The 27,236-nt window shown below is 44.0% G+C and overlaps 1 protein-coding gene across 3 annotated transcripts in view; it reads right to left on the bottom strand.

Annotated features, from left to right (window-relative positions):
- Nucleotides 1-434: 434 nt before the first annotated feature.
- LOC110524265 (voltage-dependent calcium channel beta subunit-associated regulatory protein) overlaps nucleotides 435-27,236 on the bottom strand; it is a 50,096-nt gene continuing 23,294 nt past the window's right edge. The window contains exons 2-10 of one of the 3 annotated variants that reach the window (XM_021603753.3): nucleotides 26,143-26,215; nucleotides 20,319-20,464; nucleotides 19,428-19,489; nucleotides 14,810-14,981; nucleotides 14,052-14,223; nucleotides 13,693-13,854; nucleotides 10,713-10,947; nucleotides 6,225-6,405; nucleotides 435-5,429 (exon numbers count right to left, since the gene is read on the bottom strand). In XM_021603753.3, the coding sequence (XP_021459428.3) occupies nucleotides 3,923-5,429; nucleotides 6,225-6,405; nucleotides 10,713-10,947; nucleotides 13,693-13,854; nucleotides 14,052-14,223; nucleotides 14,810-14,981; nucleotides 19,428-19,489; nucleotides 20,319-20,464; nucleotides 26,143-26,190 (2,685 nt within the window). In that variant the 5' untranslated portion in view covers nucleotides 26,191-26,215 and the 3' untranslated portion in view covers nucleotides 435-3,922. Of the gene's footprint in view, nucleotides 5,430-6,224; nucleotides 6,406-10,712; nucleotides 10,948-13,692; nucleotides 13,855-14,051; nucleotides 14,224-14,809; nucleotides 14,982-19,427; nucleotides 19,490-20,318; nucleotides 20,465-26,142; nucleotides 26,244-27,236 lie in introns of all 3 variants that reach the window. The other 2 variants (XM_090235479.1, XM_021603754.3) reach the window with 2 other exon arrangements.

Raw genomic sequence — 27,236 nt, 5'->3', positions numbered from 1 at the left:
CCCCAGCACTGCATCTTTTATAAATCCAAGGGCAAAAGCGAACAGAAGTCATAGCTTTGCTGCAGGTTGGTAAATAAATCCACAGGGTATTAGTGGGTGATCATAGCAATATTGGAGTAAAGCTATTGGGGAATGCTGGCATTTTTTATTCTGTCATATTTGCTGATGTAGTTCTTATGGAGGTTGAGACTGCTGTCCTACTTTCACTCTGCTTTGCAATCGATTGGGAACCCTAATCACTGTGAAGTCATTCATTGATGTGCATGGGCTCTGGTGCATTAACAGCTCCACACACTGTCAGACCCTCAACACCTGAAATGAACAACACATGGGATGGAGAAGAGGGAGGATAGTGTTGCAGTCCCCTTGTCTTCCTCTTCTTCCCACTCTTTTTGCTTTTGAGTACCATTAAAAGTAAAAATGAGACACAACCATTAATGCCTTATTCATTTATTTACTTATTGGAAAATCCCCAAATAATGGTTTAATTGTTTGGTCCCTCAAGGCTCATATAGTTCTGGGTCAACAAATCAGTTATTTATAAAGCTCTACGTAACTAGTTTGAGAAATATAGCAGTTATAACAAGCAGGAATACAGAAATAGATTGTATATTTTTGTCTTTCATGGAAATAAAACTCAATTGTAGATTATCAGTTAGCATGGCATGACTCCTAAACAAAGGTAGATTCCATGGAACATAAAACCTCTTAAGTACCAGTGCTGATTTAAATGTCTGTTCTGTCGACCGACGACCATGGAATCATTCATTTGGTGCAGTAGTTCTGAGAAATCATGAATATATGTACTAAAACGGTTAATTATCATGCAAACCTATGCACAGTAATGCGTCAATGCATTGGACAGGCTACTTGTGTACAAAACGTCTTTCACCACAGTGCCCCCAGTTACGTCTACGCCTAATAAAAGAGACTACACTAGTTCCTGCAACATTGTGCTTGTATACACAACAAAGTTACTCTTTGTACAAATGCACTAATTTATTTGCGCCTCTAGTCTTTTTCATTAAGTTGGTGTTGTCACCCCCTTGCTAAGTCCAGAAATGATGCACCATTCCTCTCATTACTGACAAGAATCAGAGAATGCTGAGTAACCAGTAACCTCAAAGGCATCTGATCTTGTTTGTTCCCAAGGCGACTGGCGAAAGAATCCGTCTCATTCCTTGACGTTCTAAACGCCTCCATAAAAGGCACCTGGTAATGACACAAAATGGTGCTGAGACATGTGAAGCCCCTGGGTTTCCTTCCCATGGTGACATAATGTGCACTGTCTAATGTGTGGGCTATGTGAAGTAGGTGAGAGAAAGGAAGCCTCCACGCTAGAAGACCAATTCAAGCCCTCTCACCAGCTTTCATCTTGGCCATTGTTCCCCTAATGAGTTAAGGTACCTTCTGCCTGTGAGTCCACTCAGCTATAACAAGGAGCTATCTGATGTCCCTATTAGAGGAAACACATCTGATTCACCGGGGCTGTGAAGTAGCACGGTCACACCCAAAAGGAGGGAAATGAAAGCTAGAAATATCTCCCTCTTTTCCATTTACGCCAATTTCTCTATCTTAATTGTGTTACACCCTCAGCAAGAGACCAGGCAGAGTGGACTTCAACTACGGGAGGGGGACTCCCCTTGCTTTTGATCAAATATTCCTGCTGATTGTGGGATGTAGGAGAAGCAGACTCCCAGCCACTACACAGTTAAGTGCAAAATAGTTTCCAAGGTAATTCTGGAACGGGCATGCCATTCCTTGCCTTCTTTTGGCACATAAGACATAATCTGATAATGGGGTTACACTTGAATGGCATTGGGTTGCAAAGTCCACACAGAGGATGTCAAAGGAGAAGGTGTGGAATTTGCTCCAAATAGCAACTTTGTTCTGGTTTGGTAACGGACAAGAAGTGCAGTCCTTATAGCCCAGAGGGATGCGCTGCTGCGATATCAACTTTCACAGGAGAAGGAGGGGAAAGAAAATAAAGTGAGCAAACAAATAAAGCCTGTTTGGTAAACCCATGCACAAGAAAGTATGCCTTCATGAATAAATTCAATAAACGCAAATGTCTGCGAGGGCAACATCGGCCCCATTCAAAGCCTTCATTTAAACCTTTACAGCTATAGACCAGCACTAACCAACACTGTCGTGGGGGAGGCCAAGGGAGCCTTGCCTTTGATGTGTGATTCTAACAGCAGGGGTTGGAACAAAGGAACAACATTTTTCAAGGAACAGAAACGGAACCTGGAATGAAAGTGATCCTTACTGTTCCAGAACAGACCAGTTATTTTTCAAAGCTTTGGAACCGATTAATAACGTTATGTTACATTCCAGGCATTTGTTTTTAGTCCCACAACAAAACGCCTATGCAAAGCCCTCACTCAAACTTATTCCAGTGTCTGCCTGCAAGCTGAACATCTTTGTGTGTGAGAGAGAGAGACACCTGCTCCTCTCCAAAGCATAGGTTCCTGTACTGAGGTTACAAGCTTGATTCAGAAGTCAGGAGACCTTTTTAATTAGCTAGAAAATAATGGATTAACTTTTTCAATGCTAGTTACGGATACTATAGGCTTAGTTATCATGTTTCATGTCGAATTTATTAACTACAAAAAATATGTTTTTAATTATGGTGTGACTCTGCACACACTAACTAGCTGGCTTGCTCGAAGGACATTCAACGTTCCTCCATAGAATCCGCTCCGTAGGTATAATTCTGTGGACCGAATTCAGATAATGCATGTCGTCATAAGATGCCCATCACTTCAACCCTCTCTCGCTCTCTCCAACCGCAAAATTTCTGTTGCATCTTGCACCATAGGCTACACTTGCCTGTCCATCACGCATGTAAACAACTAGTTTGCCTGCTCTGTCTGCGCTCATTTAATGAGCTAAATGTAAAGAAATTTAATACATAATTTGACAGGTTAAAAAAGGAACAATATAAACCAGTTATTTTTTGGGGGGTTCTAAACTCTTGCTGGTCGGAACAGTGGAACAAAATGAAAGATTTGCGGTTCTGTTCAAAACTAAACGATTGGACAAAATGTTTTAGTTCCAACCCCTGGTTCAGTAACACTTGAGATGCCTCCATTAGCTAACAAGGTATTTTTGACACAGAAATGACCTGTCATTTAAGTTGTTCTAACCCTGGCCTCCAATATGCCAGTTACTACAGTCACAACCAGCTGTGAAATGTAAAACAAGCATAGACAAACAACAACAAATACAAAGAACAACATGTCCTAACAACCATCACTTTTCTGGAAAGCAGTAAGACATTTTTTTTTATGGAAACATGAGGCCAGACATTAAGCAACAAGGATACTTGATGAAGAATATTCTCTGATCCAGTGTGGATATGACGAGGCGGTCCTAATATGGATACTGCAATTTATTTGGTGTCCAAATTAGGACAGCATCTTCATACCCATTTAATGATCGTTTATGAGAAAAAATAAATGCATTTTCAAATTCATCTGTTTCTGTTCCTAGTACCATAGATTCAGATTAAATTACATCACATTACAATTAAACAGTCTTGGCTGGCCTATCAGTCAAGACTGGCCAATTACACCCAGAAACTTTGTATCCAGATCTTGAGATGATTTCAAGGCTAATAGCACCTAGTTTCACAGTGGATAGACTAGTGCAGAGAGCATACTGGCTCTTTACATCATCACTTCTCTAAGAGGAGAAAGGAATCACAGCAGTAAGAGACACTATGGTACTGTAAATACTATCTAGGGGTGTATTCTTCATATAGCCTACATGATACTGTATAGTGTAGCCTGTTTTCTTGTTACTGGTCTGGGACCAGCTAATTTAGACAGACAGAGAAATTGTAGTTACCCGGCGTAGACTGAAATCAAATGAAACGCAAAAGATCAGGGAGGAGTGGAGGAGGACTGGAGACATGCTACTACACTGGGCTGTGGTCGGGGGAGGCGTGAACGACCTTCACCATACACTCTGTCACCACCACTGTGTCGTTGGTCCGTTGCAGGCCTGTGTACAGCCGCTCATCCAGAGTGGCGCACAGCTTGTCCGTCAGCTCGGCTGTGATGGTCTGTCGGCTGTTGCCCGTGTCAGGAGGCTGGGGGGGCTCGTAAGGGGCCTCAGGGGGGTGTACCGCCTGCCTAGTGTCTTCCTGGGGGTTGGGCTGCTCCCCTAGCAGGCCCTCTCTATCCGGAACAGTGGGAGGGGAACAGGATGCCCTCCCTTCCAGGTCTCTAATGGTCACGGTGCTGCTGCCACAGCTACTGCTGGGACTCGCTCTCCTCCTGTCTCCTTCCTCCACCTCTCCTGCCCCGCCTGCCACCACCTCGGCCTTTGGCATCTGGGGGGTACTGGGGGCCCCCTCGCTGGCCTCCTCATCAGGCGCACTGACGATGCGTGGCAGTGTGCTGTGGAAGCCTGTGTCCAGAGGGTAGTTGACGCTATCGCCTCGTCGCAGGGGGGTCCGCTGCCTCTCAAAGGAGTGGTACTGGTAGCGAACGCCCGGGTCACTGTACTGCTTGTTGCGCTGCCACTGTTTGCGGAGGTGGATGCGCGAGCGATGTTTCCTCGGTGACTCCTGCTGGTCGAACTGGGGGTCGTGGCGGAGGAACTCATGGAAAAGCGCGTCAGTTTTCTTGTCGATGCTGTAGTCACGGCGGTGTAATGATAAGGGTGGGTGGGAGTGCGGCTGCGCCTCTCGTGGAGTGAACATCTGCCCATACGGAGACCAGCCCAGGGGAGACCTGGACGTTTCTATTGCGATGCCGCCCGTCGCCCCCACCAGCATCTCCTCGCCTGGCTCTTCCTCGAAGATGCGGGCTTCGAAGCTCTCGCCAACTGTGCCAGTGTGCCCTGCACTGGTGAAGTAGTGTCTCTTCTCCAGGGCCGTCCTGTCTATACTGCCACTACTGCCAAACAGTCTTAGCTCCTCTGGCGCCCGTGATGGAGCCTCTATAGACGTATAGCCACTGTCCATCTGCATGAGCTTACGATTGCCTGACTCCCCGTCACTGACCCTCTCTGACTCCACACTGTCCTGCTTCCCCCCTTTCTTCTTCTCTTCCTTCTCCTCTCCCATCCCATCATCCACGGGCAGCTCTACATCCCCTTCGGGTTCATCCCCGATGTCCTGGGAGGGGTTACTGGGCAGTTCCCCCCTCTCGGTCCGGCCCCCCAGGGAGCTGACACTGTCGGCGTCGCTGCGAACAGAGTCCCTGTCGTTGTTGATCTGGTCTGAGGAGCCGTACTGCTCTAGAGAGGCCCGGAGCGTCCAGATGTCTCTGTACAAGGCCTGGTGGTCTGAGGCCAAGCTCTCCTGTCTACAGTCCCCCAGGCTCGCTGCCTCGTCCTGGGACTCCGGGGACAGGCCGATCAACCCCGCTACTTGGCCCCTGCTGCAGCTGGGCTCCACCACCACCTCCACCTCTAACCTGCATTGACACACACGTACAAAGACGCACACACACACGTACACACACAGTATAACAGTCAGTCACAGAGCGCCCATGCACAGATCTGATGTCTGATGTTTGAGTATGTTTGCAGCCACTGTGATTACAAGTGATCACCATGACTTCTTAAGGTTGTAGGATGTTTTCCACAAACCACTGAACTGCAATGCACAAATGTCATGTATTAGAGAGAAGAATTTCCCTACATTGTGATTTTACTGGTCCCAGTTAGTTATCCATTAGAAGCATGACATATGGCTTGCATTATGTTAGCAACTATGCATGTTCAGGAATCAACATGAATACTTTCAGCTTCCAGCACTGTAGAAGAAACAAATATGGATTGGCTTTGATTATTACTTATTTTTATTCAGTATATTTTTATTCCTTAAAATCCATCACAGCTCTGCGTCCACAGTAACTTCAAGTAAGGGGGTCACTAATGGAAAATCTTAATTGCATACTGCTTGGGTCCCCTCGCGAGGAGAGGAGAGAGGATGCGAGGAGTTGGCAGTTGAGATTCTCCCATTGACCCCAAAAACTATTCCTGTCCATGACATCATCACTCTGCATCAGCGATGGAATGGGCTGGCTTGTTAAGCAGCTGTGGGTAAAAGTTCCCTGTAGGCACAGATCTAGGATCAGCTTACTCTCCTCAAATCCTAACCGTGACAGGTAAAACATACACAAAACTATCCATAATACTGTTAGTTACCGTATTGATGACTGAGGCAAAGCGGTGAGGTGGAAGGATGGCGAGGGAATTAAAGATACCTGCCGAGGGAGGGTGGTGGCTTGGGGGAGAGGAGGCGGGCGGAGGGGCTAGGGTGGTAGGTGACGTCTTGGGTGCGGGCGATGTACTGGATGAGGTCCATGTGGTGGGCGTCATTATCCTCCTGGTCCATGCTCTCGCTGGCGGCGCGCTGCCGCTGGAACTGCCTCCTCTTAGGGGACCCTGACACGCAGGACGAAGCAGGTCAAACATTAGTCCAAGGCCACAGAGAGACATGGGATGTCGGTACCAACATTCACCATGGTATATCAAGTTTCACGTTGTATTAGGTGTATGAACAGGATACACATGGTAAGCACCATCCAACGAAATGCTTACTGGCAGGTTCCTTCAATAATAAGAAATAATAAAAGATAAGAATACAAACATAATGTAAATGGCTCAGTAGAATAGAAAACATTTTAGCATAAGTATAATACAGGAAGGCACAAGTTATAGTCCAATATTTACATGCGTTTTGGGGGACTGGGGGCAAGTGTTTAAATTGTGCAGTATTTAGCAATCATAATAAGAGTCTGGTAGCAACAGTTGTGCTGTGTGTAGCATGAATACATTGCCTTCAGAACATACTCATACCCCCGGACTTATTCCACATTTTCTTATGTTACAACCTGAATTCAAAATGGATTAAATATTTTTTTTTTTTACTCATCTACACACAAACCCGATAATGACAAAGTGAAAACTTGTTTTTGACATTCTTGCACATTTATTGACAATGAAATACAGAAATATCTTTATGGGTAAGTCTCTCAGAGCTTTGCACACCTGGATTGTACAATATTTGCCCATGATTCTTTTCAAAATTCTTCAAACTGTCAAATTGACCACTCAGGAACATTCACTGTCTTCTTGGTAAGCAACTCTAGTGTAGATTTGGCCTTGTGTTTGAGGTTATTGTTCTGCTGAAAGGTGAAATAATCTCCCAGTGCAAGGTGGAAAGCCAACTGAACAAGGTTTTCCTCTAGGATTTTGCCTGTGTTAAGCTCCATTACGTGTATCCTGAAAAACTCCCCAGTCCTTAAAGATTACAAGCATACCCATAACATGAGGAAGTATAGTATCCTTGAAAATATGGAGAGTGGGACTAAGTAATGTGTTGTATTGAATTTGCCCCAAACATATACAGTGGGGCAAAAAAGTATTTAGTCAGCCACCAATTGTGCAAGTTCTCCCACTTAAAAAGATGAGAGAGGCCTGTACACTTCAACTATGACAGACAAAATGAGAGAAAAAAAATCCAGAAAATCACATCGTAGGATTTTTTTATGAATTTATTTGCAAATTATGGTGGAAAATAAGTATTTGGTCAATAACAAAAGTTTATCTCAATACTTTGTTATATACCCTTTGTTGGCAATGACAGAGGTCAAACGTTTTCTGTAAGTCTTCACAAGGTTTTCACACTCTGTTGCTGGTATTTTGGCCCATTCCTCCATGCAGATCTCTTCTAGAGCAGTGATGTTTTGGGGCTGTTGCTGGGCAACACAGACTTTCAACTCCCTCCAAAGATTTTCTATGGGGTTGAGATCTGGAGACTGGCTAGGCCACTCCAGAACCTTGAAATGCTTCGTACGAAGCCACTCCTTCATTGCCCGAGCGGTGTGTTTGGGATCATTGTCATGCTGAAAGACCCAGCCACGTTTCATCTTCAATGCCTATGCTGATGGAAGGAGGTTTTCACTCAAAATCTCACAATACATGGCCCCATTCATTCTTTCCTTTACACGGATCGGTCGTCCTGGTCCCTTTGCAGAAAAACAGCCCCAAAGCATTATGTTTCCACCCCCATGCTTCATAGTAGGTATGGTGTTCTTTGGATGCAACTCAGCATTCTTTATCCTCCAAACACGACGAGTTGAGTTTTTACCAAAAAGTTATATTTTGGTTTCATCTGACCATATGACATTCTCCCAATCTTCTTCTGGATCATCCAAATGCTCTCTAGCAAACTTCAGACGGGCCCGGACATGTACTGGCTTAAGCAGGGGGACACGTCTGGCACTGCAGGATTTGAGTCCCTGGCGGCGTAGTGTGTTACTGAGGGTAGGCTTTGTTACTTTGGTCCCAGCTCTCTGCAGGTCATTCACTCGATCCCCCCGTGTGGTTCTGGGATTTTTGCTCACCGTTCTTGTGATCATTTTGACCCCACGGGGTGAGATCTTACGTGGAGCCCCAGATCGAGGGAGATTATCAGTGGTCTTGTATGTCTTCCATTTCCTAATAATTGCTCCCACAGTTGATTTCTTCAAACCAAGCTGCTTACCTATTGCAGATTCAGTCTTCCCAGCCTGGTGCAGGTCTACTATTTTGTTTCTGGTGTCCTTTGACATCTCTTTGGCCTCTCTCATCTTTTTAAGTGGGAGAACTTGCACAATTGGTGGCTGACTAAATACTTTTTTTGCCCTACTATAGGTGAGCTACAAATGTATTGGGGACAGTGACACATTTGTTGTTTTGGTTCTGTACTCCAGCACTTTGGATTTGATATGATACAATGACTAGAGGTTAAAGTGCAGACTGACAGCTTTAATTTAAGGGTATTTTCATCCATACCGGGTGAACCGTTTAAAAATGATAGCACTGTTTGTACATAGACCCCATATTTTAGAGGACCAACATTTTTTTTTTTTTAATTAACTTATGTGTATTTAAAGTAGTCAAAATCTTAGTATTTGGTACCATATTCCTAGCATTCAATGATTACATTAAGCTTGTAACTCTAAAAACTTGTTGGATGCAATAGAAATTAAAATGGTAAATAATGTAGTGTCAATTTTATTGTAAATGAGAATAGAATATCTATCTAAACACTTCCACATTAATGTGGATGCTACCATGATTACGCATAGTCCTGAATGAATCGTGAATAATGATGAGTGACAAAGTTAGATGCACAAATATCCTACCCCCCCAGAGATGCTAACCTCCCCTATTATTGTAATGGTGAGAGGTTAGCATCTCTTATCTGCTTATGTACTGTACCAGTCAGCTGAAGAGATAGCAGCAGGCATTGAGATACACTACATGACCCAAAGTATGTGGACACCTGCTCGTCAAACATCTCATTCCAAAATCATGGGCATTAGTAGGAAGTTGGGAAGGCTTTCCACTAGATGTTGGAACATTGCTGCAAGGATTTGCTTCCCTTCAGCCACAAGAGCATTAGTGATGTTGGGCAATTAGGCCTGGCTCGCAGTCGGCGTTCTAATTCAGCCCAAAGGTGTTTGATGGTGTTAAGGTCAGGGCTCTGTGCAGGCCAGTCAAATTATTCCACACCGATCTTGACAAACCATTTCTGTATGGACCTCACTTTGTGCACGGGGGCATTGTCATGCTGAAACAGGAAAGGGCCTTCCCCAAACTGTTGCCACAAAGTTGGAAGCACAGAATCATCGACAATGTCATTGTATGCTGTAGCGTTAAGGTTTCCCTTCACTGGAACCTAAGGGCCTAGTCCAAAACATGAAAAACAGCCTCAGACTATTATTCCTCCTCCACCATACTCTACAGTTGGCACTATGTATTGGGGCAGGTAGCGGTTCATTCGTTAGACTGCCAGATGGTGAAGCGTGATTTATCACTCCAGAGAAAGCGTATCCACTGCTCCAGAGTACAATGGCGGTGAGCTTAACACCACTCCAGCTGGCATTGCGCATGGTGATCTTAGGCTTGTGTGCGGTTGATTGGCCATGGAAAACAATTTCACAAAGCTCCCGCTAAACGCTTCAGCAGGCCCGTTCTGGGAGCTTGTGTGGCCTACAACTTTGCGGCTGAGCCGTTGTTGCTCCTAGATGTTTCCACTTCACAATAATAGCACTTACAGTTGATTGGGGCAGCACTAGCAGTGCAGAAATTTGACAAACTGACATGTTGGAAAGGTGGCATCCTATAACAGTGCTAAGTTGGAAGTCACTGATCTCTTCAGTAAAGCCATTCTACTGTCAATGTTTGTCTATGGAGATTGCATGGCTTTCTGCACATTTCTATATACCTGTCAGCAACGGGTGTGATTGAAATAGCCAAATCCACTAATTTGAAGGAGTGTCCACACACTTTTGTATATATAGTCTATTTGGGGGGTGTTAGTCCTGTGTGCTCTGTTAGCTGTGTGTAGGGGGAGCAGGAGAGGGAGCAGCATTTGTGTGTTTGTGAGGAAAGCTGTGGGGAGGCTTCAGTTAGGCTCACAATGCCTTGGAAGAGAAGAGTCCTGCGTCATAAAGCCATCTGTCAGAGGGTGTGTGTGTGTGTGTATGTGTGTGTGTGGTGTACACAACGCGCCTTGGCAGTTAAGTGAAGCCTCTTGCAGTTGAACCTCATTCTTAAGAAGCATTGTCTTTAAAATAGAATTTGTACACTAAATTTGAGTACAAAGAATAATTTTAATGAGGCCGATGCTCCATCCATCATTCTGTACATACAGTAAGCCTGAAACATACTATACATAAATATTAATAAGTCTGTTCTACCTCTGGTGTCCAGACTAGAAGCCCGCTGGCTGCTGTCCAGCTTCCACTTCTTGATCTTGAAGTATGGGCTGGCCCCCTCTAGGCTGGCATGGCGCCTCAGCTTGGTGAAGAACTGCAGGACCGGGCCCTGCCCCACTCCTGCGCTAGGGGACGCACCCGTCACAGACGTCACCGACGCCCCATCACTCAAAGACGGACTGCCCCCATTCCTGGAGCCAGAAACCATCACCTCAATCTGTGGGAGAGAGAGGGAAAGGGGAAACCTAGTCAGTTGCACAACTGAATGTATTCAACCCAACCCCTCTGAATCAGAGAGGTGCGGGGGGCTGCCTTAAATCGACGTCCACGTCAAGGAAGGGATGAACAGCCAGGAGCGATGAAGAGATGTGGGGAGCAGTGGTGTCTGTAATCTTCCCCGAACAAGGCCTTTCCAGAGCCTCTCCCTTGTTTACCCATCATCCTCCACCACTGTGGATGCACATGCTTTACTCCTCCTCTATTGGTTCAGAGGCTTCATGATGACCTCTAGGCTCCAACGTTTCCAGACCAATTAATACTTGTGATTAGCGGCTAACTGTCTTCCATAGTTAAATTAGGATTTTAATTTAAACGTAATCCAACCCAATAATACGGTCATTCAATATTCGGCCCTACCATACGTACAGTGTCTTCAGAAAGTATTCATACCCCTTGACTTATTCCACATTTTGGTGTGTTACAGCCTTGAATTCAAATGGATTAAATTTGATTTTTTTTGTACCCCTCTACACACTATAATGACAAAGTGAAAACATATTTTAGGAATTGTTTGCAAATGTATTTAAAATTCATTAAGTAATACTAATTTACGTAAGTATTCACACCCGAGTCAATACTTTGAAGAAGCACCTATGGCAGCGATTAGAGATGTGAGTCTTTCTGGGTAAGTCTCTAAGAGCTATCCACACCTGGATTGTGTAACATTGTTCAAAATTCTGAAGGTCTATGAAATTGGTTGTTGATCATTGCTTGACAACCATTTTCAGGCCTTGCCATAGATTTTCAAGTAGATTTATTTTTGACAAAACTGTGACTTTGCCACTCAGAAACCTTCACTGTCTTCTTGGTATGCAACTCCAGGGTAGATTTGGCCTTGTGTTTTAGGTTATTGTCCTAAAAGGTGAATTCATCTCCCAGTGTCTGGTGCAAAGCAGACTGAAGCAGGTTTTCCTCCGTAATTTTGCCTGTGCTTAGCTCCATTCCATTGATTTTTTTATCCTGAAAAACTCCCCAGTTTTTAACGAATACAAGCATACCCATAACATGATAACACTGCTATGCTTGAAAATATGGAGAGTTTTACAAAGTAATGTGTTGTATTGGATTAGCCCCAAACTTAACACTGTATTCAAGCCAAGAAGTTAATTGCTTTGCTACATTTTTTGCAGTAATACTTTAGTGCCTTGTTGCAAACAGGATGCAAGTTTTGGAATATTTTTATTCTGTACAGGCTTCCTTCTTTCTTTAAGTCAGACCCTTTTCCAGTACATGACACACTGACCTCACACACAGATGTGCGCAACTCTTTGCGGCAGTAAGAAAGCCATAGCCATCTGCGCCCATAGCCTAGATTTACGTATTTTTAATTCTGAACAATATAACTTTTTTAGGGTTCTCATAAACTTATAATTATGTTTTTATTCCAGCTTGTACAGTCACTAAGATTATGCACTACCGGTCAAAAGTTTTGAACTACTCATTCAAGGGTTTTTCTTTATTTTTACGATTTTCTTCATTGTAGAATAATAGTGAAGACATCAAAACTACGAAAAAAAAAACACATATGGAATCATGTAGTAACCAAAAAAAGTGTTAAACAAATCCAAATATCCTCCATTTGCCTTGATGACAGCTCTGCACACTCTTGCCATTCTCTCAACCAGCTTCACCTGGAATGCTTTTCCAACAGTCTTGAAGGAGTTCCCACATATGCTGAGCACTTGTTGTTTGCTTTTCCTTCACTCTGCGGTCCGACTCATCCCAAACCATCTCAATTGGGTTGAGGTCGGGGATTGTGGAGGCCAGGTCATCTGATGCAGCACTCCATCACTCTCCTTCTTTGTAAAATAGCCCTTACACAGCCTGGAGGTGTTTTGGGTCATTGTCCTGAAAAACAAATGATCGTCCCACTAAGCGCAAACCAGATGGGATGGTGTATTTATGCAGAATGCTGTGGTAGCCATGTAGGTTAAATGTGCCTTGAATTCTAAATAAATCACATACAATATTACCAGCAAAGCACCCCCACACCATAACATCTGCTCCATGCTTTACGGTGGGAAAAACACATGCGGAGACCATCCTTTCACACATACCGTGTCTCACAAAGACACGACGGTTGGAACCAAAAATCTCCAAATTGGACTCATCCGACCAAGGACAGATTTCCACCGGTCTAATATCCATTGCTCGTGTATCTTGGCTCAAGCAAGTCTTTTCTTATTATTGGTGTCCTTCAGTAGTGTTTTTTTTTGCAGCAATTTGAAGGACAGATTCACACAGTCTACTCTGAACCGTTGATGTTGAGATGTGTCTGTTACTTGAACTCTGTGAAGCATTATGAACTTATCTTCTGCAGCAATAAATCTAATTCCACTGACATTATGGGGTATTGTGTGTAGGCCGGTGATAAAACATATATTTTTAATACATTTCAAATTTAGGCTGTAACACAACAAAATGTGTCAAGGGGGTGAACACTTTCTGAAGGCACTGTAGATATACCCTTTATGTGATGATGAGGGAATAACTGAGTCGCTTAACGTAGTGTTTAATACTGTAGATAACATTTGATTGATTGGTTCGGTGGGTTGACAGATAGATAGATAGATAGATAGATAGATAGATAGATAGATAGATAGATAGATAGATAGATAGATAGATAGATAGATAGATAGATAGATAGATAGATAGATAGATAGATAGGGGGAAAGTGACTTACGCTGCTGCTGCAGAGCTCCTTGGGTCCCGGGACAAGGGGACTCTCACTGAAGCTGGAGTCCACCACCGAGTTGAGGGTGTCCCCAGGGAGGGCTGAGCTGGGGCTGACACTCAGACTGGTCAACGCTGTCTGGGGTAGGGGCCGCAGGGCACACAGTGCCGGCTATACACATAATGATTGAGAAACATCAGTTAAAGGCAAAATCAATGTATATGTCTCATTGGAAAGAGGAGGCAGAATGATCCATAGGCTGTATCTGATAGGGGTGAAACACGCTGTGGGACCCACATTGATGGATGGCCTAATTGGTCAAGTCATGACTAATGATGTATCAATGCTAATAGCAGCACGGCTGTCACCTGGAAGATGGAAAGGCTGGACTTGGCGGCGGGGCGAGTCGTCATGGCGATGCTGATCTCTGATGACTCACACTCGTGGATGGTGACGATCTTGAGGGCCAGGGGCGGGATGTGGAGGTGTGTGAGTCGCGCATTCTTCAGGTGGTGGAAGTCACCCTCAGTCAACGTGTACCTGAGGTGGAACACAGTTGAGAAACAGTTCAGAGAGTTCAAGGCTGATGCAATATAAATGCTACTGTGCAATCCCCTGCAAGGAATCTTCTTCTATCCTCGTCCTCGGGAGCCACAAGGAGTGAAGTATTTTGTTCTCAGCTATCACTACACCTGATGAGATCGTTTCCTTTGTTGGAAGTTTTTAGTACTGGGCTGAAAAAAAAGCTTGCACACACTGTAGGTTCCTGGGACCAGAATCTCTAAACTTAATTTGCATATCAGAATGAGGTGGGGCTCATGCAAAGAACCCAGACAGTCAGAAAGAGAGAGCACACAGAGCTTAGTTACCATTTCAGAGCATCAGTCCCTATAATTATCCTGTAATAAAACCATCCATAAAAACACTTTTAAAACTGCCTTTATAATGTATTACACAGTTGTCTCCATAATGTCTTCCAATGTAACAAACTATGCGGCAATCTTCTCACAGATTTTTAAAACAAACACTTTATTGCCAAGGCAGTCATTGTCTTGTAGTGCAGAATATGAGCATATTCAGCGTGGTCTAGTGCGGGGGAGTGAGTGGGCGTCTGGATCTGTCTGACCTGCGGCCTTTATCCAGGGCCTTCCTGCCGTGGTTGAAGAGCGCCGCCTCGTTGAAGGAGACCCGGCGGCCGCCCTGGGTGCCCGTGGACAGGAAGCGCTCCGTCTCCATGTCCATGTGGGAGCTGGCGGCCGACAGGCAGTCTGACTCGTCGACCCGGATGGTGATCTCTGCTGGGGGAGAGTGGGGTGTATAGAGGGAGAGGTAAAGGTCTGGTGGAAGAACAGCACCACAGCCTCATTTACTACTGTCTTGTCATGCAAATGTATCTATGTCTAGTATTTTATGTATTCTAAATGGAGCTGTGCTTGTTCTAATATATTCAGAGATAACAGATCTGATAGTGTAGTAAATTTATTTTTTTATTAGGGACAGTGCCTTCAGAAAGTATTCACACCCCTTGACTTTTGCTTCAATTTGTTGTTACAGCCTGAATTTAAAATGGTTTTAATTGAGTTTTGTGTCACTGGCTTGTTTTGTGTCACACACACACAATACTCCATAACGTCAAAGTGGAGTTATGTTTTTAGAAATGTTTACAAATTAAATAATTAAAGCTAAAATGTCTTGAGTCAATAAGTATTCAACCCTTTTGTTATGGCAAGCCTAAATACACAGAACAAAAACATAAACGCAACATGTAAAGTGTTGGTCCCATGTTTCATGAGCTGAAATAAAAGATCCCAGAAATGTTCCATACGCACAAAAAGCTTAATTCTCTAAAATGTTGTGCACAAATTTGTTTACATCCTGTTAGTGAGCATTTCTCCTTCGCCAAGATAATTCACCAACCTGACAGGTGTGGCATATCAAAAAGCTGATTAAACAACATGATCATTACACAGGTGCACCTTGTGCGGGGGACAATAAAAGTCCACTCTAAAATGTACAGTTGTGTTACACAACACAATACCACAGACGTCTCAAGTTTTGAGAGAGTGTGCAATTGGCTTGCTGACTGCTGGAATGTCCACCAGAGCTGTGGCCAGAAAATGGAATGTTAATTTCTCTACCATAAGTCGCCTCCAACATAGTTTTAGAGAATTTGGCAGTACGACCAACTGGCCTCACAACCGCAGACCAAGTGTATGGCGTTTTGTTGCGAGCGGTTTGGTCATGTCAACATTGTGAACAGAGTTCCCCATGGTGGCAGTGGGGTTATGGTATGGGCAGGCATAAGCTACATACAATGAACACAATTGCATTTTATCAATGGCAATTTGAATGCACAGAGATACCATGACGAGATCCTGAGGCCCATTGTCATGCCATTCATCCGCCGCCATCACCTCAAGTTTCAGCATGATAATGCACAGCTCCATGTCCCAAGGATCTGAACCCAAATCCTGGAAGTTGAAAATGTCCCAGTTCTTCCAAGGCTTGCATACTCACCAGACATATTTGGGATGCTCTGGTTTGATATGTACGACAGCGTGTTCCCGCCCAATATAAAGCAGCATTGCAAAGTCATTGAAGAAGCTTGGGACAACATTCCACAATCAACCGCCTGATCAACGCTCTGCGAAGGAGATGTCAGGCTGCATGAGGTAAATGGTGGTCACACCAGATACGGACTGGTTTTCTGATCCACGCCCCTACCTTTCTTTTAAAGGTACAGTTGAAGTCGGAAGTTTACACACACCTTAGCCAAATAGATTTAAACTCAGTTTCTCACAATTCCTGACATTTAATCCGAGTAAAAATTCCATGTCTTAGGTCAGTTAGGATCACCACTTTATTTTAAGAATGTGAAATGTCAAAATAATAGTAGAGAGAATGATTTATTTCAGCTTTTATTTCTTTCATCGTATTCCCAGTGGGTCAGAAGTTTACATACACTCAATTAGTATTTGGTAGCATTGCCTTTAAATTGTTTAACTTCGGTCAAATGTTTCAGGTAGCCTTCCACAAGCTTCCCACAATAAATTGGGTGAATGTTGGCCCATTCCCCCTGACAGAGCTGGTGTAATTGAGTCAGGTTTGTAGGAGCTTCACACTTCACACTTACGAGCTTCACACTTTTTCCTCCAAACATAACAATGGTCATTATGGCCAAACAGTTCTATTTTTGTTTCATCAGACCAGAGGACATTTCTCCAAAAAGTGCAATCTTTGTCCCCCAGTTGCAAACCGTAGTCTGGCTTTTTTATGGTGGTTTTGGAGCAGTGGCTTCTTCCTTGCTGAGCAGCCTTTCAGGTTATGTTGATTTATAGGACTTGTTTTTACTGTGGATTTAGATACTTTTGTACCCGTTTCCTCCAGTATCTTCACATCGTGCCCAAGGATGAACCAGACTTGTGGAGGTCTACAATTTTTTTCTGAGGTCTTGGCTGATTTCTTTTGATTTTCCCCTGATGTCAAGCAAAGAGGCACTGAGTTTGAAGGTAGGCCTTGAAATACATCCACAGGTACACCTCCAATTGTCAATTAGCCGATCAGAAGCTTCTAAAGCCATGACATAATTTTCTGGAATTTTTCCAAGCGGTTTAAAGGCACAGTCAACTTAGTGTATGTAAACTTCTGACCCACTGGAATTGTGATACAGTGAAGTGAAATAATCTGTCTGTAAACAATTGTTGGAAAAATGACTTGTGTCATGCACAAAGTAGATGTCCTAACTGACTTGCCAAAACTATAGTTTGTTAACAAGACATTTGTGGAGAGATTGAAAAACAAGTTTTAATGACTCCAACTTAAGTGTATGTAAACTTCCGACTTCAACTGTATCGGTGACCAACAGATCTGTATTCCCAGTCATGTGAAATCCATAGATTAGGGCCTAATGAATGTACTTCAATTGACTGATTTTCTAATATGAACTGTAACTCAGTAAAATCTTTTCAATTGTTGCATTTATATTTTTGTTCAGTATAGATATCAGTGGGGCCATGGAAATCTACTCTAGTGGCATGATTTTTTAAGACTACCTCATCTTTGTACCCCACACAAACAATTATCTGTAAAGTTCCTCAGTCGAGCAGTGCATTTCAAAAACAGATTCAACCACAAAGACCTGGGAGGTTTTCCAATGCCTGGCAAAGAAGGGCACCTATTGGTAGATGGGGTATAAATAAAAAAGTCAGATATTGAATATCCCCTTGAGCATGGGGAAGTTATTCATTGCACTTTGAATCAATATACCCAGTCCCTACAAAGATACAGGCGTTTTTTCTCATTTAGTTGTTGGAGAGGAAAGAAACCGCTTTATGATTTCACCATGAGGCCAACGGTGATTTTAAAACAGTTACAGAGTTTAATGGCTGTGATTGGAGAAAAATGAGGATGGGTCAACAACGTTGTAGTTACTCCACATTAGTAAGCTTAAATGACAGAGTGAAAAGAAGGAAGCATGTACAGAATAAAAATATTCCAAAACATGCATCCTGTTTGCAATAAGGTACTAAGTAAAACAATAACCTAAAACCCAATGCCAAATATACACTGGAGTTGCTACCAAGACAACACTGAATGTTCCTGAGTGGCCTAGCTAGTCAGAACTTGACTTAAATCAGCTTGAAAATCTATGGCAAGCCATTCTCAAGGCTGTCTAGCAATGGCAGAGCTTGAAGAATTTTTAAAAGAATGTGCAAATATTGTATACTGAACAAAATAAACACAGCAATTTCAAAGGAAATTGAGTTACAATTCATATAAGGAAATCAGTCAATTGAAATAAATGAATTAGGCCTAATCTATGGATTTCACATGACTGGTGCAGCCACTTGGCAGCTAGATCCTACCACTCATGAGCCAGGTCCAGCCAATCAGAATGAGTTTTTCCCCAGAAAAGGGCTTTAATAAAGACAGAAATCTTCCTCAGCACCCTACCTCCCCCTCCTCAAGTGAAGAAACTGGATGTGGAGGCCCCGGGCTGGCGTGGTTGCATGTGGTCTGTGGTTGTGAGGCCGGTTGGATGTACTGCCAAATTCTCTACAAAATGTTTTTTTTTTTATTTTAATTTCAGCTCATGAAAAATGGGACCAACAGTTTACATGTTGCGTTTACATGTTTGTTCAGTATACAATCCAGGTGTGCAAAGTTCTTAGAGATTTACCCCCAAAAGACTGACAGCTTTAATGTGATTCTAACATGTATTGACTCAAGGGGTTGAATACTTATGTAATCAAGACTCTTTATATTAGCTTTTTATTTATTATATATATTTTTTTATAAATGTTCAAATTTTTCTTCCACTTTGACATTACAGATTATTTTGTGTAGATCGTTTACAAAACTGACATTTAAAGCCATTTTAATCCCACTTCGTAACACAACAAAATGTGGTAAAAGGGGTGGGAATACTTTCTGAAGGCACTTTAAGTACTTTGTCTCGCTTAATGAATGTAATGTGTTACTGAATTAACATACCCAGCAGAGAGCGGAGATCCTCAGAAAACCCACATCTAAATGTTTGTATTTACACAACATGATTACGTATCAGAGGAGCATGACCTTTTATCCCTGTTCTTGGGATAAAACATGGCAGCTAGCTGCCGAAACAGTGACTTTAAAGAAATGATTTGCATCGGAGCAAAAGTTTCTATTTTATTCGGCTGCTATACATTCTTTTCCCAAGTGCGGAAGAATGATAAACATGGTTTTGACTCTCCCTCACTCACCATGGACTGGTTGAGACGCCTCAGTGTAGGTCGTGTTGGTTTTCTCAGGGTCGTCGCTGGCACTGCAGCACAGAGGAGCAGATCAATGCACAGACATGATTACCACTGATGTCTATGGCTGTGTCTCAAATCATACGCTAGTCTCTATTTAGTGCAGTACTTTTGACCTATATAGGGAATAAGGTGTGATTTGAGATGTTTCCTATGCATTTAGAACTTTAGGCCTCTACCTCAGCCAATACCATGAGCCCGTCCTCCCCAATTAAGGTGCACCAACCTCCTGTGATGGGTTTTCTACTAATAAATATTACTAGATTAAATCTATGATCTGCAATGCTAATGATTTATGATCTGCAGTTCTAATCATATACATTTCTCTAAGGGGAGGAATTGTTTATTCCCTATATTATTGCTAATTGCCTTGAATGCACTGTGTTTTTGACCCCCCACCACAGCCTTATACTGGAGCAGTAGAGCAACGGAGGTCTCTTCCCTGTCAGTGCATCTGCGGTTCCTTTGTGCTATATTATGTGAGAGAATGACTTGAGGGATTTCTCTGTCTGCCCGGCTCTGTGCTTTCATTTCCTCTGTGCGCTCTGCCTGCGGTGTGTGTGTGTGTGTTTCACAGGGCTGCAGCCACAGCTTATAGCAGTGTGAGACGCAAGATGAATCACCGCCGATGGCTGCTATGAAATCTCATTACACTCATCATTTGTACCAGTCAGCACTACTCTACCCTGGCCAGCCTGCAGCTGCCTCTATATGTGCTGCTGTGTACAGAAAGGACAGGCGCATGGTAATGGAATAAACATGGCTTTCTATTCAAATATTTGGATGGTCTCCATCTCACTCAGACATACATCACTAAACCATGCAGACTAGTGGTCTGACCTGTTATAGCTGCGGTCTCCATCACAGCAGCGTCTGGAGACAATCAGGATGACAGATAGCAGGACCAGTGTTCCCCCTAGGAAGATGGACAGGAGCACCAGCAGTAGGACGTAACCATTCTGTTTACCAGGTTCAAATGGGACCCCCTGGAGAAACAGTGGAGAGGATGAGGGACACCTGGGTGCACAGGTGTGCTGATTGTTCTGGGGTTGAGGCTAAGTGCATGACTAAGTTCCCGAGAGGAATGGGTGTTTACTGAGAGACAGGGACCACTGAGGCTGTGTGTGTAGGGTAGAGTGGAGAAGAAGGAAAACAATAACTGTCTTTCTCACATGAACATCAAAGCCCAGAGTATAGCTACTTGTGGCAGGGCCTCCTGGCTAATTGCTCCCCTGATCAGGCTATTCATGTGAGACAAGGCAGCAGGAAGCCTAAATGGAAGAAAAAAAAAAAAAAAAAAAAAAAAAAACACTACACTTTCCTCAGCAACAGTTCTTCTTTTAATTGCTTTTACTTGTTAGAGAGCAATTATTAAGCTCTACATACAGTACCAGTCAAAGGTTTGGACACCTACTCATTCAAGGGTTTCTTTATTTTTACTATTTTCTACATTGTACAATAATATTAAATACATATGGAATCATGTAGTAACCAAAACAACAACAAAAAAAGTGTTAAATCAAAAATATTTTCTACTTGAGATGCTTCAAATTAGCCAGCTTTTGCCTTGGATGACAGCTTTGCACACTCTGGTCATTCTATCAACCAGCTTCATGAGGTAGTCACCTGGAATGCATTTCAATTTACAGGAGTGCCTTGTTAAAATGAATTTGTGAAATGTCTTTCCTTCTTAATGCGTTTGATCAGTTGTGTTGTGACAAGGCAGGGTTGGTATACAGAAGATAGCTGTAATGAAGACAGTGTGAGACAAGAAGCAGATGAAACGTTTAATAAAACAAACATGGAACCAGACAACATAGTAGTGTCTTTGCATAAACACAGGATCAATACTGACTGGGGAAGGAACCTAAGGGTGTGCCAGATATAGGAGAGGTAAGTGAGGTAACGGAGTCCAGGTGTGCCTCATGACATATAAATGTGTGTAATGATGGATCCCAGGACCGGTGGTTAGTATACCGGTGACGCCGGAGGGGAGGAGCAGACGAGTCAGTACCCCGGCGTGCGGCTCCAGCCGCAGGATGACGCCGACCAAAGGGATGGCCCCGAGGACGAGGAGCGGGCCAGTCCAGGCGGTAAAGATGGTATTCACGGATGGTGTTGGGATCCAGAATGTCCTCCACCAGGAATCCAACACCGCTCCTCTGGGCTATACCCCTCGCAGTCCACCAGGTACTGAAGCCGACCCTCACAACAGTCGGGAGTCCAGTAGAGATCTGACGGCATAGGCCAGACCCCCTCGGTGTCCAGCTAGGGGACCAGGAACCACCAGCCTGAAAAGGGAGACATGAAAAACAGTGAGATACGGTAGTCACTGCAAAGCTGTAACCTGTACGTCACCTCGTTGATCCTCCAGAGAACCTTGAACGGCCCCACAAACCGGGGCCTCAGCTTCTTGCAGGGCAGGCGAAGTGGGAGTGTTTGAGCAATGGGGTGTAGGTGAAAAGTCCCTTCAGTAGACGGAAGGCCTTGTTGGCTGCTGGGCTCCACACCAACCTACAGGGCCCACCCTTGAGGAGAGGCAACTGACCTGAAGTTCCTGATGAAATGGAGGTAAAAGTTGGCAAACCCCAAAAACCGTTGTAACCACTTTATGGTGGTTGGAACTGGCCATGACCTGACCACATCTACCTTCTTGTCATCCATCCTCACTTCCTGCGGGCTGATTTTTTAGCCTAAGGAGACAGCCTTCTGATGAAATTGGCACTTCTCAGCCTTGAAGAACAGGTGGTTAGCCAGGAGATGTTCCAGGACTGCTCAAACGTTAGTGATGTGATCCTCCAGGGTAGCCTAGTAGACCAGGATGTAATCGATATACACGACCACCTGGCGTCCGACCATGTCCCTGAACACCTTATTAATGAATGCCTGGAACACTGAAGGAGCATTAGCTAAACCAAATAGCATAGTGACCAGACATTGTGCTAAATGCAGTCTTCTACTCATCCCCCTCCCGGAACCAGATGAAATTGTATGCACACCTCAGTTCCAGTTTGGTAATGAACCTGGCCTCGCGGAGCTGTTCAATGGCTGCCGGCACTAACGGGAGAGGTTAAGGTACTTTGCGGCGATTGCGTTGATTCCTATGTACTCAATACATGGGCGTAACCTTCAATTTTGTGGGGCCATGAAGAAGAAACCAGCCAACACAGGAGAAGTGGACGTGCGGATGAAACCTTGTTGGAGCGCCTCTTGGTTGTAATCATTCATGGTCTGGTCTCAACCACTGACAGAGGGTAAATGCATCTGTGCAGAGGCACAGACCCTGCCAGCAGGTTGATGGCACAGTGCCAGGGGATGATGAGGAGAAAGACAGGTGGCGCCGGTCTTGGAGAATACCTCCCGCAGGTCCTGGTATACCTCCGGGATATTGGGCTGAAGGGAAACCACAGGACTTTCAACTGAGGTGAAACCACATGGGATGGGGAAGCAGGTCCTCTGGCATTCGGGTGACCAGTCTGATTCTCATCCCCGACCATGAGATGGTGAGGTTATGGCGTTAAAGCCATAATGTTAAGATGTTGAGAGGAGGCAAGGGTCTGGTCAAGGCACCGGAATCCACGAACGCTGTAGACAGTACATGAGGGACAGTCAACAAGTGTGACGGACACCAAAAAGAGAGTTTAGTAGAAAGTGATGAAGATGGAATACTCACTCCTGTCCTATGAGGTGGAAGATCACATGACCATCCCTCTGCTCTTGTGGATCCCGGATTAGCAAGTGCAGGACACCGCTGCAACTGGTGCCCTCCTTGACCACAATACAGCCCCCGTCTGCATCGTTCAGCCGCAGGGAGGTGTGAGACCCCTACCTCCATGGGTTCAGGCTCTGATCCAGAGTGTTCTCTGATGAGTATGTCCAAAGAGGTCGTCATCTCGACAGGCCAATTCCGTCTGGACCTCCTCACACAGACCTCTTTGGAATAGCATATGAAGCGCCGGCTCGTTCCATCTGCTGGAGGCTGCTACTGTCCGGAAGGTGAGCATGTACTCGGCAGCCGTCTGGTCCCCCTGCCGTAATTGGAATAAGCGCTCACCCCTCTCCCTGCCCTTCGGGGGATGCTCGAAGATGCATTTGAACAGAGCCATGAACCCCTCATATGAATCTAGCTCGTCCTCTCTCCCAGGCAGCCATGGCCCATTCCAAAACCCACCCAGTCAGAGAAATAACCGTGGCAATCTTGGACCTCTAGGTGGTGGGGCTCCCCTTTAGTGCATAAAGAAGAGGGAGCACTGAAGTAGGACGCCACAGCATTTAGATGGGGTGCTGTCATATTTATCCGGGGAGGGACAAACGGGTATCACTGACCTGAGTGGGTTGCTGAATGGGCTGTTGTGCTGGCGCAACTGTTTGTAGAGTATCCTCCACTAGTTGACGGCAATGTATGTTCGAGACTGAAGAAACTCTCCCATAGCCGTCCCCAGTTGTGCCAGCTGGTCCTGGTGTTGACGTAGAAGGTATCCCTGCTGGTTTGGACCAAGTCCATATTATGGCAAGAACCACTTAAATAAGCGAAGAGAAACGACAGTCCATCACTTTAAGACATGAACATTTCAAGAACTTTGGAAGTTCTCAAGTGCAGTCACAAAAGCCATCAAGCGTTGTGATGAAACTTTCATGAGGACCGCCACAGGAAAGGAAGACCCAGAGTTACCTCTGCTGCAGAGGATAAATTCATTAGTTACCAGCCTCAGATAATTGGCAATTAACTGCACCGCAGATTACAGCCCAAATAAATGCTACAGAGTTCAAGTAACAGACATCTCAACATCAACTATTCAAAGACTGCGTGAATCAGGCCTTCATGGTCAAATTGCTGCAAAGAAACCACTAGTAAAGGACAATAATAATAATAATAATAATAATAATAATAATAATAATAATAATAATAATAATAATAGAGACTTGCTTGATCCAAGAAACTTGAGCAATGGACATTAGACCGGTGTAAATCTGTCCTTTGGTCTGATAACCTCAAATTTGAACTTTTTGGTTCCAACCGCAATGTCTTTGTGAGACAGAGTAGGTGAACAGATGATCTCCGCATTTGTGGTTCCCACCATGAAGCATGGAGGAGGTGGTGTAATGGTGCTTTGCTGGTGACACGGTCAGTGATTTGAATATTTTTTTTAAATTCAAGGCACACTTAACCAGCATGGCTACCACAGCAGTCTGCAGCAATACGCCATCCCATCTGGCTTAGTTGGACTATCATTTGTTTTTCAACAGGACAATGACCCAAAACACACCTCCAGGCTGTGTAAAGGATATTTGACCAAGGATGGTGATGGAGCGCTGCATCAGATGACCTGGCCGCCACAATCACCCAACCTCAAACTAATTGAGATCGTTGGGATGAGTTGGACCACAGAGTGAAGGAAAAGCAGCCAACAAGTGCTCAGCATATGTGGGAACTCCTTCAAGACTGTTGGAAATGCATTCCAGGTGACTACCTCATGAAGCTGGTTGAGAGAATGCCAAGAATGTGCAAAGCTGTCAAGGCAAAGGGTGGCTACTTAAGATTCTGAAATATAATTTTGACTTATTTTGCTTACTGCATGATTCCATGTGTTATTTCATAGTTTTGCTGTCTTCATTATTATTCTACAATGTAAAAAATAAAAGAATGAGTAGGTGAGTCCAAACTTTTGACTGGTACTGTACTTCTGCCTATTGTGTAAGACCAGGTATGGTAAGGGTGATCAAAACTCTAGTAGCTTTCAGATGTTAAAAACAGACAATGCTATGAGAAATACAAACAATCCACTGTGCAGATGCATAACCTTACCAATTACAGCATGCAGGTTGACGCCATTGATTTACACCCACTGGTTTGTGCACCGTGAATCTATAAATGCCACAGAGCAATTTATCAATTGTGGCCTGTGCTATTAACCTGTCTGCACCTAAGACAGGAAAAGGTGCTCTGGTGGTGGCGCTGGAGCTGACTGAATACAACAGGGAGGAGATTTTAGGCTGGCTGTTCAACGCATAGTTTAGGTTCGACCAAAAAGGTCATTCTGAAGGAGGTTGGACTTCCATATGATAGAAATGTGTCTACCTAAAAGCTTTACAAAGAGGTAGGAGCTTCCTTTCAGACAGTAAACCTTCACCCCGCCAACAGCATGTCAAGGCACTTTGGCTCTAGAGAAGCTGTTTGTGGCTAATTGAAAAAGCATCAGACAACCAGAAAGTCCCTTTTGATAGACTACTATCCAAACAAAAGCCTTAGAAACGCTCCAGCTAGTTTACTCAGAAACAAACTTTTGGGACTTCCTTCATCCATTGCATTGTTAGATGCAAACCGCTCAAGGGCAGCAGTACAACTGTTGTACAAAGGCATGCTGCTATTGCAAGCATGTTTAATACCAGTCAAAGGCTACAGTCCATGCAGTAACCAAGGTTAAACACTTTAGTCTGTACCATAAACTCAGTAATATTCATGTTACCCCAGTGTTGACTGCTGACATCAGAAAATAATTTCTCTAAAGAGGAATTAAATTTAAGATTAGATCAGGGATTTAATCATTTCAGACCCAGCCCAGGATGTTCCCTCTATCAGCCATTCAGGCAGAATAGAGGAAGAACAGTCAGCTCTGTCAGTTAGCAGAAAACCCACACAGAAGGGGCTCTGGCAGTGACTTACGGTGGAGTTCTCGGTGAGGTTGTTCCAGACGGTAGACTCATTGCTCATGGTCCAGGCAAGCGTGAGCGTCCCCCTGAGACAACAAACAGGAAGTTAGGCAGCTGTTGGAATAGACACCACAAAACACCAGTTATATCTGAGAGATCTACTGTAAATATATCTGCAGACATATGTCCCTCTAAAATAATTGAGGAATAGGCAGAAAAACAAAAACAGAATGACAAAGGCCTGTAACATAATTATACTGTGGGCCACCTTTATCAACCGGCTGCATATGAAAGTGGCATTGAATCTGAACAAATACACTTCAGAACATATACCAACACAGTGGCAAGAAAAAGTATGTGAACCCTTTGGGATGACCTGGCTTTCTGCATAAATTGGTCATACAATTTGATCTGATCTTCAATAGACAAAACAGTCTGCTTAAACTAATAAACAAGTATACATTTTCATGTCTTTATTGAACACACCGTGTAAACCTTCAGTATAGGGTGGAAAAATTATGTGAACCGTAGGATTTAATAACTGGTTGACCCTCCTTTGGAAGCAATAGCCTCAACCAAACATGTTCTGTAGTTGTGGATCAGACCTGCACAACGGTCAGGAGGAATTTTGGACCATTCCTCTTTGCAAAACCGTTTCAGTTCAGCAATATTCTTGTGATGTCTGGTGTGAAGCACTCGAGGTCATGCAACTGCATCTCAAATCAGGTTGAGGTCAGGATTCTGACTAGGCCACTATTTTCTTCTGTTGAAGCCATTCTGGTTGTTGATTTACTTCTGTGTTTTGGGTCGTGTCCTTTTGCATCACCCAACTTCTGTTGAGCTTCAATTGGCGGACAGATAGCTTTATATTCTCCTGCAAAATGTCTTGATAAACTTGGGAATTCATTTTCCGTCATGAAGCTGTCCAGGCCCTGAGGAAGCAAAGCAGCCCCAAACCATGATGCTCCCTCTACCATACTTTACAGTTGGGATGAGTTGTTGATGTTGGTGTGCTGTGCCTTTTTTTTCCTCCATAGTGTTGTGTGTTCCTTCCAAACAACTCAACTTTTGTTTAATCTGTCCTCAGAATATTTTGCCAGTAGCGCT

Source organism: Oncorhynchus mykiss, chromosome 5 (assembly GCF_057628025.1).
Source record: "Oncorhynchus mykiss isolate SJ-2025 chromosome 5, ASM5762802v1, whole genome shotgun sequence".
NCBI classification, from domain to species: domain Eukaryota; kingdom Metazoa; phylum Chordata; class Actinopteri; order Salmoniformes; family Salmonidae; genus Oncorhynchus; species Oncorhynchus mykiss.
This window is presented reverse-complemented; position numbering and strand designations above follow the sequence as displayed.